The sequence below is a fragment of the Astyanax mexicanus genome, chromosome 6, assembly GCF_023375975.1.
Source record: "Astyanax mexicanus isolate ESR-SI-001 chromosome 6, AstMex3_surface, whole genome shotgun sequence".
Taxonomy (NCBI): Eukaryota; Metazoa; Chordata; class Actinopteri; order Characiformes; family Acestrorhamphidae; genus Astyanax; species Astyanax mexicanus.
In genome coordinates, this window is record NC_064413.1 from 2348609 (window position 1) to 2362088 (window position 13480).

Sequence of the window (13480 nt, forward strand, 5' to 3'; positions counted from 1 at the left end):
ATATCTACTATAATAATATAATACAGCATTTTCAGGACATTATAAGTTGCATTACATCAACATAAAAAAATCAGCATAACCCAAATAGAACCCATATAGAAATAGTACAATACAATAAAAATATAAATTAACAATAAGACTTAAGAATTTAATAACGAACAATTAAGAAAAAACAGTAAGATATTCATTAATATTCATTTATCTGAACACAACCTTTTTATTTACTTTATTAACTATACTGAGGATTAGTAACAGGCTGCTAGTTTTAGCCTATGCTGGTAAAAGTGTCTAGTGAGCAGCGCGAGGGAGGAAGGGAGCAGGAAGGGAAATGGAACATCCCCAGAAAACACGTGAAGGCTTCGAGGCTGCATATGGGACTGCACTTCCGCTTTGGTTCTAGTATGCCCCCCCTTCTTTAATCTGATTGGTGTATTAAATGTAAACGTCACGCCGCGTCCGGCCGTGTCTGATTCTGATTGGGTAGCGTGTGTGTCAGTCATGTTACCTCACTCGAACTTCAGCCGGTGGTTTGTTTTGCTGGGTGACTGAGCGGAGGACGAACTTCAGCGATATTCCTTCAGTTAAGAGAATTCAGGCAACATTAATCTGATATTTTAACGCTGTAAATAAGTTAAAATGCTCATGTTATTTTTCTCAGAGTCAGAGAAAGCATTCAGATCCTTAAATTAGAGAACTGTGTTCAATAAGAGCTGGTTAAAGTGGTAAACCTGTAAAGTAAAGCTAGGTTAATTCAGCTAGCTCATTTATTATATATAGCATTATATATTTATTATTATAGCATTTATTATAATTGTAAACAACTTAATTCTGATTATTATACTGATTTGTATCGGAATAACAGTTGCAGTTGGACCCAACAGCACTCACTGGGCTTTAAATACCAGCTAAGAAGGTAAGACAAGAATCTATACAGTGGCTTGCAAAAGTATTCATACACCTTGACCTTTTTTATTCATTTTGTCACATTACTACCACACTACTACACAATTACTAACTGTAAACATGTATTTTATTGAGATAAATGACAGACTTGTCTGTCAAATTGGAACATAGTTGTTTTTTTCATCTTATTCCTTCTTTAAAGATAATGTTTCCCTCACTTTTTAACTTCTTTCTGTTTTTGGTAGTTTCAGCAGATAATTTTACCCTTCTAAAACAGATTAACATTTTTCCAAGAAATCAGGATTATGGTGTCTTCTCACATTGTAGTTTTAAACAAATGAGAAGCTACTCCCTGCATCAGTTGTCATCTGGTCTTAGCCGGAGACCCACTCTTATAGAATACAAACCAAACAAATTTATTTTTTACAAATCGCCTTCAAAAACTTATTTAAACATACTCATGCATTCGAAGTGAATCTAAGACCCTAAAAGTCACTACAATAAAATTTAATATCAAAACTGCACAAAATAAATAAGGCCACAAAATGAGATATATTTTACTTCTCCATACAAAAGACGAGTAGAAAATCAGAGCAATAATTATTTTTATTTTATTATTATATAATTTGTTAATGTATTTCTTTTTTACAAGTTGTCTGCGACCCACCCAGAACGTTTCTGTGACTGACTTTTGGGTCCCAATAACCAGTTTTAGAGGGTGAAAACAGCTAAAAACTAAAAGTTTATTTTCCCTTTAAAAAACTTCAGGTGGACCACGCTCCCCTTGGGCAATTCAGGTGGTGACCTTGTTTATGGTCAGGCAGTGTACTTAGCTTAGTTTTACTCAGAACTTGGGATTATTTTCATCAAATATCCAAATATTTAGTTAAAATATCAGAAAACTCTGGTGTAAGGTGGACTTTTTTGGTGTAGTAAAACATGATAAAAAAAAATAGGATTCGTTTTAAATGTTAGGGCTCTCCAGTTTCTACTAAGGAGGTGTGGAGCTACTTTGAGCTGGATAACGGTGTAAAAAGTGATTTATCAGGGTAAATTGTGCCCCGTGTCACCAAGTCTGAAGGGTGTTTGGAGAAACTGTTAAAATATCTGGATCTCAGAACGCTGTGGGAGAACGGAGGTGTGCTATTCATCAAAGATAAGAACTTTTTATCATGTTTTACTACAACAAAAGCCCATTTTACACCAGAGTTCTCCTTTAAACTGGTGTGTTTGTGAGTGTGTAGATATCAGTGCTGGACTCAGACCAGAAACTGAAGATCCCGGCTGCACTTCTTCATCTTTTCAGTGCAGGACATTAAAGTAACAGTAACTAGTCATGTTCTCCCGTCCCCCTTAGATCCTCTCCGTGTCCCTCAGCCCCTCCTGAGCCCCTCGCTCCCGGGCTGAATGCTCCAGGCTTTGCCTCGGCTGAACAGAGCAGTGGGGAGGATTCGGCGTGTGGGAGCTCACATCACCAGCATGGCCCGAAACGGTGGCTCCTCAGCAGCGGAGGACGGAGGCGGCGTCACGGCCGCTATCCTCATCATCGGCGATGAGATCCTCAAGGTGAGGAGGAGGCAGACACCAGTAGGCTGTGTCATCAGTGATTTATCATTTCCTACAGGGAATCATGACTGTACTGCAGTGGTGTACTACTATGTAATATGTATAAATTGTGTAGAGTGGAGCTTGAAATTTGTGAAACCTTTAAAATAATAAATCTTTTTTTTTTTTATCAATTCGACCAAAAACTATCAATCAAGTACTAAAGGAAAAAAAGTGGGTTTTCTGCCATGAACTGCCGCTCCAGCACTTTCCACTACATTTTTAACAGGATTAAGGTCAGGATTTGTACACTTGAATTTGTGAAATTCATTCTGACCTTTCACATTCCCTCCAGGGCTCTTCTGTTTAAGTAAACACAATGAGCAATATTGAGGTCAAGACAAATTATCATTGTTATGTCCATATACAGCTCTTTCTTTGATTTTACCAAATTAAAAACCTCTGGAATATAATCAAGAGGAAGATGGATGATCACAAGCCATCAAACCACCAAACTAACTGCTTAATTTTTTGCACCAGGAGTAAAGCAGCATAAAGTTATCCAAAAGTAGTGTGTAAGACTGGTGGAGATGATGGAACATGCCAAGAAACTGATTCAGAAACTGAAGTGGTCTCTTAATTTTTTTTCCAGAGCTGTATATATGTACAATAAGAGTATAATGTGAGTATTATTATTGTTAGATAGAGGACCATTGACATAGTGTTCAGTAGCTCCTCCATTTCCACTCGCTGTAGTGTTTTTACATGGATCTCCGTGGAGATCTGTAATTACCCACAGTGTAATTTTATTAAACGCGAGGAGACGAAACTTAGTGATGTGCGTCCGGAAGGGACTAAAATTACCAGATTTCAGAGAAAAACAGTAGATAATTCAGCCTGTAATTTTCTTAGAGAAACACGTACATGTTCGTTCCTTATATATAGGGCTTATGTTTTTGGGTCATAATAATATATGTCTGCAATTTTTGCATCAGGGTCACACCATGGACACCAACAGTGCCTTCCTGTGCCGAGGCCTGAGGAAGCTGGGCGTGTCCGTGCAGAGGATCACCGTGGTGCCGGACGTCAGGGAGGTCATCGCTGAGGAAGTGGCCCGGCTCTCCCCGTCCGTCACCCACCTCATCACGTCCGGAGGCATCGGGCCGACGCACGACGACGTGACCTTCGAGAGCGTCGCCATGGCATTCGGCGAAGGTCTTCACGCGCACCCGGAGCTGACCGGGCTGATCCAGAAGTTCTTCGGTACGGTCGACCCAAACAGCTCCACCATGAAACTGGCCACGGTACCTCTATCAGCCAAGCTGAACTTTGGGACGGATCCTCGGACGGGGAAGCCGCTGCGCTACCCGCTGGTCAGCGTCCGCAATGTCTACATCTTCCCCGGCATCCCCTCGCTGATGGAGCGTGCCTTTGAGAGTCTTTCGCATCTGTTCGCCACGTCTGGGACCACCTTCCACACGCGGGAGGTCTTTGTGGACGCAGACGAAGCGGCGATCGCTCCAGTCCTGAGCCGGCTGCAGGCGGACTGGGGGAAGCGAGTGGCTCTGGGCTCGTATCCGGACTGGCTGAGCAACTACCACCGGGTCCGGCTGGTTCTGGACTCGGACAGCGCCGAGGAGGTGGAGAAAGCTCGCGCTCAGCTGGCGGAGGAGCTGCCCAAGGGGAGCGTGGTCCAGCTCATCACCGACCCGGTGTCCATCGCCACCGAGGAGGTCTACTCTCTCGCCAACAGTGGTAAGAAATCAGCAGAAATCAAGTATTGGATTAAAATAACTAGATTAACTGATTTTAACTGGTAAATCCACAAATTCTGCACTATATTTCACCACTGTGTGATGATATGGATGATATATCTTTCTAAAAATAACTATTATTGTCATTTTAACACCTCCATTGCATTATATGCCACAGATACATTAATGATATGATATTATTACTATGATCCTAGTCTTGGACTACACTGGATTTAGAATGGCAAATTTGGTTTTAAAATTTGGTAAAATCAAAGAAACTCTAATTCTTTAAGTGGTTTTGTTTAAATTAATATAAAATATAAAATCGCACAGGTTTCCACACTGGGACTTGCATTTTCTTTCCAAACATTTTAAAAAGAGGACAGAATGTCTCACAGATCTGCTGTAATTAAGAGTGTGCTGAAATGTGGTGTAGGATCTGCGCTGGGGGAGAAAGTGTCTGCGGCTCTGAGGACGATCGAGACGGCGCTGGAGCAGTATCCGGCTAATGAGATCTGTGTCGGATTTAACGGAGGAAAAGACTGCACCGCACTGCTGCATCTGTACCACGCTGCTCTCAGACGGTGAGAGCGATTCCTAATCACCTTCACTCTCAGGCTGGAGCCTCTTACTGTCTCTGCCAGCTGTATTCACAACAAACACAGCTCCGCCTGAACATTATCAGACTGAGAAATGTGACTGGAAGGTTTTATTTTGCATTAAATACATTTTCTACATGTTTTTCCTACATTGTAAATGAATAGAAAAGTCTATATCCAGACTATGACGAAACAAAAGGAATCATGTAGTAACTTAAAATGGATGGATCTAAGGATGGATGGATATATTGATGAATATTTGGATGGATATATGAATGTATGGATATATGGATGTATGTATGTATGTATGGACATATGGATGGATATATGAATACATGGATGGACAGATGGATGGATATATGAATACATGGATGGACAGATGGATGGATATATGAATGGATGAATATATGGATGGATGGATAAATGTATAGATGGATGGGATATATGGATGGATATATGAATGGATGAATATATGGATGGATGGATGGATATATGAATGGATAAATATATATATGGATGGATGGATAAATGTATAGATGGATGGGATATATGAATGGATGAATATATAGATGGATAAATGTATGGATGTATGTATAGATGTATGTATGTATGGATGGATGGCCATATGAATGGATGGATGGATTTATGATTGGATGGATGTATGGATGAATGAATGTATGGATATATGGATGGATGGATGAATATATGGATGGATATATGGATGTATAGATGGATGGGATAGATGGATGGATATATGAATGGATGAATATATAGATGGATAAATGTATGGATGTTTGTATAGATGTATGTATGGATGGATGGCTATATGAATGGATGCATGGATGAATGAATGTATGGATATATGGATGGATATATGAATGGATATATGAATGGATATATGGATGGACAGATGGATGGATATATGGATGGATATATGAATGGATATATGAACAGACGAACGGATGGATGGAGTTACACAACACAGTAGAAACAAACAATAATAAAGGTGGTACAATGAGAAATATAAGACTATAGAAGATGCTAACTGAAGCTTAAATTAACTTAACTTAAATGAACTACATTATTTTATAAGTCTTATTTTTATTTATAAGTACCTTTACCTCCTATAATCCACAGAGGAAGCTCAGGCCTCTAAAAATCATTTAAATGCCTCTCGTGTGTAGTATACATTACTCTAATGCATGGAAAGCTCAATATGTGCAGGGTTTCTGATTGTATTGAATTACAGAATGAACCACTCTTAACATAAAATTAATTTTCCTAACAGAAATAAAACTGTCTGTTTCTGTTTCAGGCGCTACCCTCACAGTAAAGACAAAGTGAAAGCTCTCTACATCCGAATCGTCTCCCCCTTCCCAGAAATGGAACGATTCCTACAGGACACCATCCAGAGGTAAACTGTTCAAACGATAAAGAAAAGAAGCATCAGCATCAGCATGGCCTCAGAAATGATGTAAATATTGTTTACTGCTCATCTAAAGAGGCAGCTTCCAATTTTAAATGTCAAATTTCAGTTCAGCAGGATTCTGGTTCAGCGCCTGACCTACAAAGTTACCAGATAACATGCTCATGTGTGGACTGAATGGGTGCCAGATAGTTTAAAAGTCCACAAGGTCCATGGTGGCCCCACATATAGATATCAGAGATTGAATCAGAATGGGTTAAATTAGACCTAAGGATGCCCAGATCACATTTTATTCTATATATATAGCCCGAGAGTATTTTTTTGAGTATTTGCTGATACTGAGCCCCAATCCAATACTATAAAAGAAAAAGAAGAAAGAATAAAAGTAAGAAGGAAAGCATCCAAGTTGTCCCTTAAGGTTTTTTCAATGAGTTTTTAATTACTGTATTTTTTAAGCAATAAGGCATACATAAAATCCTTTAATTTGCACTTTATAATCTGGTTGTGCTTTCTGTATGTTTGGGTAAATTTCTGTCCAGTTTCTATCTTGGTGGTGGGAAATACAGGTGCGCCACAGACTGATTAAAACCCTGTCAACAGTCAGCACACTGATTTGGTTTATTTCACATTACTCCAAAAACATACCCCTGATTAATTTTGATCAGTTTAGCACTATGTATTGCTAAAATAGGGCATACAGTGTTTCTGCACTGTGCCTATGGGATCCAGCGGCTCCCAGTGGTATGAAATGACATTGCAGTTGTCCTGTGTGAGCATCCGTACACTGACTGATTTTGTCAGGAAGACATGGCAGCATCCTTGTTCACTTCGATGTAGGCATCCTTAGTAGTGTACAACAACTATTGAAATTATGATTATTGTGTGTGTGTGTGTGTGCGTGTTAGATATGATCTGGACCTGGTCTCGGTGGAGGGTAGTATCCGTCAGGCTCTGGCTGAGGTTCAGGAGAGAAGGCCGGAGCTCCGGGCGGTTCTGATGGGCACCAGACGCACTGACCCGTACTCTCGCATCCTCACCCCTCTCTGCCCTACAGACCCGGGCTGGCCTGAGTACATGAGAGTCAACCCATTACTGGTAAACTCTCGCACACTCTTTACACACTCTTTACACACTCCTACACACTCGTACTTACTCTCGCACACTCTTTACACACTCGTACTTACTCTCGCACACTCTTTACACACTCTTTACACACTCTTACTTACTCTCGCACACTCTTTACACACTCGTACTTACTCTCGCACACTCTTTACACACTCTTACTTACTCTCGCACACTCTTTACACACTCGTACTTACTCTCGCACACTCTTTACACACTCGTACTTACTCTCGCACACTCTTTACACACTCTTTACACACTCTTACTTACTCTCGTACACTCTTTACACACTCGTACTTACTCTCGCACACTCTTTACACACTCGTACTTACTCTCGCACACTCTTTACACACTCGTACTTACTCTCGCACACTCTTTACACACTCGTACTTACTCTCGCACACTCTTTACACACTCGTACTTACTCTCGCACACTCTTTACACACTCGTACTTACTCTCGCACACTCTTTACACACTCTTACTTACTCTTGTACACTCTTTACACACTCGTACTTACTCTCGCACACTCTTTACACACTCGTACTTACTCTCGCACACTCTTTACACACTCGTACTTACTCTCGCACACTCTTTACACACTCGTACTTACTCTCGCACACTCTTTACACATTCTTTACACACTCTTACTTACTCTCGTACACTCTTTACACACTCGTACTTACTCTCGCACACTCTTTACACACTCGTACTTACTCTCGCACACTCTTTACACATTCTTTACACACTCTTACTTACTCTCGTACACTCTTTACACACTCGTACTTACTCTCGCACACTCTTTACACACTCTTTACACACTCTTACTTACTCTCGTACACTCTTTACACACTCTTACTTACTCTCGCACACTCTTTACACACTCTTTACACACTCTTACTTACTCTCGTACACTCTTTACACACTCGTACTTACTCTCGCACACTCTTTACACACTCCTTACACACTCGTACTTACTCTCGCACACTCTTTACACACTCTTACTTACTCTCGCACACTCTTTACACACTATTTACACACTCTTACTTACTCTCGTACACTCTTTACACACTCGTACTTACTCTCGCACACTCTTTACACACTATTTACACACTCTTACTTACTCTCGTACACTCTTTACACACTCTTACACACTCGTACTTACTCTCGCACACTCTTTACACACTATTTACACACTCTTACTTACTCTCGCACACTCTTTACACACTATTTACACACTCTTACTTACTCTCGTACACTCTTTACACACTCTTTACACACTCGTACTTACTCTCGCACACTCTTTACACACTATTTACACACTCTTACTTACTCTCGTACACTCTTTACACACTCTTACACACTCGTACTTACTCTCGCACACTATTTACACACTATTTACACACTCTTACTTACTCTCTCACACTCTCACACACTCTTGCACCACTCTTGCACACTCTTACACACTCTTACACACTCTTACACACTCTTACACACTCTTGCACCACTCTCGCACACTCTCACACACTCTCGCACACTGTCACACACTGTCGCACACTGTCACACACTCTCAGACACTCTCAGACACTCTTACACACACTCTCACACACTGTTACACACACTCACACACTCTCGCACACTTTCACACTCTTACACACACTGTTACACACTCTCACACACGTACACATTCAGCCTGTGAGCATACACATACTTAAATCTACTTAAGTTGTACAAAAAAAAGCACTCAAAAGCACAATTTAAAAAATCTTTTATGTTGTGTTTGAATATAGTTTAATTACAATTTAAATATACTTAAGTTACCATAAGTTGTTTTAAAAAAGTTACATTTAGTATTTTATTTCACCTTTCATACATAAAAATTCAGCTCAAAGTGCTTCACAATATGTAAAAATAATACAATACAAATAAAACAATTAAAAAGTAACAATGTAATGAAATAGTAGGGAATAAAACATTTATATTAACATAAAATACAGAATGAAATAAATGTAAACAAAAATGATAAAATAAAAATGAGAACAACAAAATCAAAGAAATAAAAAGTGAAAAGTATAAGCAGAACAAAACTAGTAGAAAGCTAAGCTTTAAGATTTAAGTATGTATTTTACATTATATTTACATTACATTACATTACATTACATTACATTACATTTGGCAGACGCTTTTGTCCAAAGCGACTTACAATAGTCAAGTACAATGTAAAATAAGTTTAAAGGTAAAACATCTTTGGATAGGGATAAAAGGAGGTCAAAGGGGAATAATAGGATAGAGGAGTGAAGGAGGGGAAGAAGGAAATGAGGTTAGAAGTAGTTAGTGTGTTAGAGGTGTTAGGAGAGTAAGTGCTCTTTGAAGAGCTCTGTCTTCAGGAGTTTATTAAAGATAGTGAGAGATTCTCCTGATCTGGTAGTAGAAGGTAGTTAGTTAGAGGTGTTAGGAGAGTAAGTGCTCTTTGAAGAGCTCTGTCTTCAGGAGTTTTTTAAAGATAGTGAGAGATTCTCCTGATCTGGTAGTAGAAGGTAGTTAGTTAGAGGTGTTAGGAGAGTAAGTGCTCTTTGAAGAGCTCTGTCTTCAGGAGTTTCTTAAAGATAGTGAGAGATTCTCCTGATCTGGTAGTGGAGGGTAGTTTGTTCCACCATTGGGGAACTCTGTATGAGAACAGTATTTATTTTAATGTTAAAATTGTGCACTTTTCCATGTTAAGTATACTTTTAAAAATATACTTAAATGCAGTTTTCTATCACAATGGATATTCTAACGCATGTTATTATACAAAAAAGAGCCTTAAAGCTTCACAGTATACAGTAGGCTGCTTTCAATACAGAATACTGCTATTATTTACATATGGATTTTTTAAAAATAATTATATTACTGTCACAATATATTGTGTACAATACAATATAATACACCCCAATGCGCAACTCTGAGTCCTAATGAGAGTAATTATCATTAACCTGCTATTAATATCTAAAGCAGCGTTTCTTTAAGCTACACAACACACTGCTCCAGCACACACACACACACACACACACACACATATAAATATATATATATATATATATATATATATTTATATAAGAAGTGATGGCAATAACTGGTGAATAGTGATGAATGGGCTTTCAGAGCCTGTTGAGTGGCAACTCCATCATCTTAATCAATGCTGCTGTGTGTCTGAACCAGCCGCAGAAATAAACACACGTCAGAATTACAAACGACCCTCACTTTTACTCCTTAAACTTTCTGCTGTTAATGGCTGCGTGTGTTCGCCTGAGATTTCACTTCGATTTCTGCTATAGATTTAGATGTCGGGTAGCTTCATTAGGCGGCTCGTTGTAGCGGAGCAGAGTCAGACGCCGTCCCAAAACTTTTATAAAGTCATGAAAATGAGCTTAGTATAAAAAATACATCACAGAAAGTTATATGTCCGTGTACAGTAGCTCAGAAAAGTGAGTACACCTCTCACATTTTTTTAAGTAAATATTTTAGAATTTTATATTTTAATGGGCCAACACTGAAGATATCACACTTTGATACAGTGTAGAGTAGTCAGTGGTAAATAAGTATATGAATCTGACTTTAGGGGAATATGTTGTTGATACTGGAGAGCAGCTCATCACCTCCAGACTCTAGTCTGCTAGTAGAGTGAATGCATGTTGGAAGGATTACCAGACCTTTTCTTGTGCCAGTGTCCACAGTAGGTAAGCTCGAATCTCAAACTCTTGTTATAGAGGAACCTAATGGCTGGAAAGTGAGCAGGTTTCTGTGCTAGGCTAAAAGCTAAAGCTGTGGTACATACTACCTGTGTTTTGTTAAAACAGTACTAAAACAAAACAGGCTTGTTTTGGTTTGAAAAAAGTAACAGGATTGTAAATAGGCTTGTAAAACTGCACTTGAGCATTTTTCAGCCCAATACATGAAACAGCAACTGAAACACTCAACACATATTTCTGATTTTTTTATGGCTATGGTTTTTGTTTCCTTTTTTCTCTTCAGGACTGGACGTATCATGATATCTGGTCGTTCCTGAGGACGCTGTATGTGCCCTACTGTATTCTTTATGACAAAGGGTGAGGATGATTTCTACAAACTTTTAAACTAAGCATATCATGCAGTATAGCTGCAATACGCAGGTATTAAGGAGCAGTAAAGTCACTCCGCTGAAGTACAGCGTTATACAGGTGATTTTTCAGTGAAGTTTCTCCAGCACTAAGGCTGGGAGCAGCAGCATTAGCTCTTTCACTGTTCAGAGGTGAGTATATTAGACTGTAGTAGTTTAAGTAGTGTTTGCCATGTTTAAAAAAGCCACATGGGACGAACCATTGATAGCTGATAGCGCTATAGCGCTAAAGGTTACTGGAACACTCAGGATTCCTCAGTCTAGCGCTAGTAGTAAACAGCTAATGCTAATGCTGCTGCTGCACCTAGCCTTAGTGCTGGAGAAACTTCACTGAAAACTCACCCTTAGACAAAATATTGGAAATCAAAGCTTACAGTAAATAAACAGAAGTGCTTTACTCACTCAAATAAACAGTTTTCAAGAGAGAAATCTGTGTAGATTTATATCCAGCACTTCTGCAGACAGAAAACAGCATTTAATTTCAAAAGCATCCTTTCTTTATACATACATATTATTTGTGTGTAAAAGAAAAATAAGCTATTTAGAGCAAAATGTTTATTTTGATTACATGGAGCTTTACGATTTCACTTTTTAAAGTGTATATAAATTATATTTGTGGTTTTAAATTGTTTATTGGAATATAATACAATAGACCTGTCCTTGCGTTTCTCTGTCCTGCAGCTACACGTCTCTGGGCAGTATGGACAACACCTTCAGGAACCCTTCTCTCCAATTGGTGGACGGCAGGGGCGTGAACCGCTACAGACCCGCCTACCAGCTGGAGAAAGGAGAGGAGGAACGCAACTCCCGGGCGTGAAGCTAGAGAAGACTCGAGACACTGACTGATAAAAGGACTGATGCCTTTTTTTATTTTAAACACTGTCGTGAATTAGTGTGTGTGTGTGTGTGTGTGTGTGTGTGTGTGTGTGTGAGAGAGAGAGAGAGAGAAATATGTGATTTGTATTAAATTATGTTATTATTTCTCTGTTTAAATCATTTAAAAAAAATGAATGAGCTGTATAATAACCAAAATACAGTTATAATAAAACCTCTAAATCCAAAGCTTTTTTTTGTGCCATTTTTAAGTCAATTTATTATTATTATTATTTATTTAGAGAGATACCTATACAATTAAATTAAATTGGTCATAATCACGGTAGAAGCATATTAACCTGTATGATTTTTTGATAATAATAATTAATAATAAAAAAAAAGTGTTGAACCTCTAGATAGGCACAAATTTTTTACCATGAAGTGCAGAATCACAGATGGCCACACGGGGGCGGCACAACCACATTTTACATATTTCCACTTCTGATTACCATAAATTATATATTTTTTCTCTAAACTGGATTAAAACCTTTGCGTATCGACCCTCCATCCATCTTCCCTCTCCTCCTCTTCATTCTCCACCCATCTTCCTCATCCCTCTCTTCTTGCTTTCTCCTCCTTCCTCTTCTTTTTCCTGTTCCTCCCTCTATTTCTCCTCCTCCTTCACTTTTTCTCCTCTTCTTCCTCTTTTTCTTCCTCCACCTCTTTCCCCTGATCCTCTTCCTCCTCTTCTTTTTCCACTTCCTCTCTCCTCCTTTTCCTCCATCTCTTTCTCCTCTTCTTCTTCCTCCTTATCTCACCCCCGCCTCTTCCTCCCTCTATTCCTCCTCCTTCACTTTTTCCTCTTCTTCCTCCTTCTCCCCCCTTTCCTCCTCTTTTTCTTCCTCCACCTCTTTCCCTGATCCTCTTCCTCTCTCTCTTCCTCCTCCTCTTTCTCCTTCCTTTCCTCCTTATCTTCTTTTTATTCCTCCAACTCCTTTTCCTCTCTTCCCTGATCCTCTTCCCCCTCCACCCTCCTCTCCTTCTTCTTTTCCTCCATCTTCTTCTCATCTTGCTCCTCCTCCTCATCTCTTCTCCTATTTTTCCTCCTCCTCCTCTTCCTTGCCCTCCTCTTCCTCCTCCTCTTCATCACGGTGTGGAAGTGAGGATCGATGCAGGGAGATGTAA

The 13480-nt window shown here is 39.3% G+C and overlaps 1 protein-coding gene across 5 annotated transcripts; it reads left to right on the forward strand.

Moving 5' to 3' along the window:
- The first annotated feature begins 500 nt into the window (after positions 1 to 500).
- flad1 (flavin adenine dinucleotide synthetase 1) lies at positions 501 to 12544 on the forward strand. Of its 5 annotated transcripts, none has more exons than XM_022674209.2 (9): positions 501 to 622; positions 863 to 913; positions 2261 to 2469; positions 3444 to 4203; positions 4639 to 4786; positions 6117 to 6215; positions 7133 to 7322; positions 11359 to 11432; positions 12164 to 12544. In XM_022674209.2, the coding sequence occupies exons 3-9, from the start codon at positions 2311 to 2313 to the stop codon at positions 12297 to 12299; spliced, it is 1566 nt and encodes a 521-aa protein (XP_022529930.2). In that variant the 5' UTR covers positions 501 to 622; positions 863 to 913; positions 2261 to 2310; the 3' UTR covers positions 12300 to 12544. The 5 variants fall into 5 exon arrangements, with proteins under 5 accessions (XP_022529930.2, XP_007255988.3, XP_022529932.2 ...); XM_015607492.3 differs by having other exon boundaries at positions 516 to 580; XM_007255926.4 differs by having other exon boundaries at positions 501 to 913.
- The last annotated feature ends 936 nt before the right edge of the window (positions 12545 to 13480 follow it).

Coding starts and splice junctions, on each gene's coding strand:
- flad1 (XM_007255926.4), top strand. CDS start 2,311: ATGCTCCAGGCTTTGCCTCGGCTGAACAGAGCAGTGGGGAGGATTCGG. Junction 2,470..3,443: donor TCGGCGATGAGATCCTCAAG/GTGAGGAGGAGG, acceptor TTTTTGCATCAG/GGTCACACCATGGACACCAA. Junction 11,433..12,163: donor TGTATTCTTTATGACAAAGG/GTGAGGATGATT, acceptor TCTGTCCTGCAG/CTACACGTCTCTGGGCAGTA.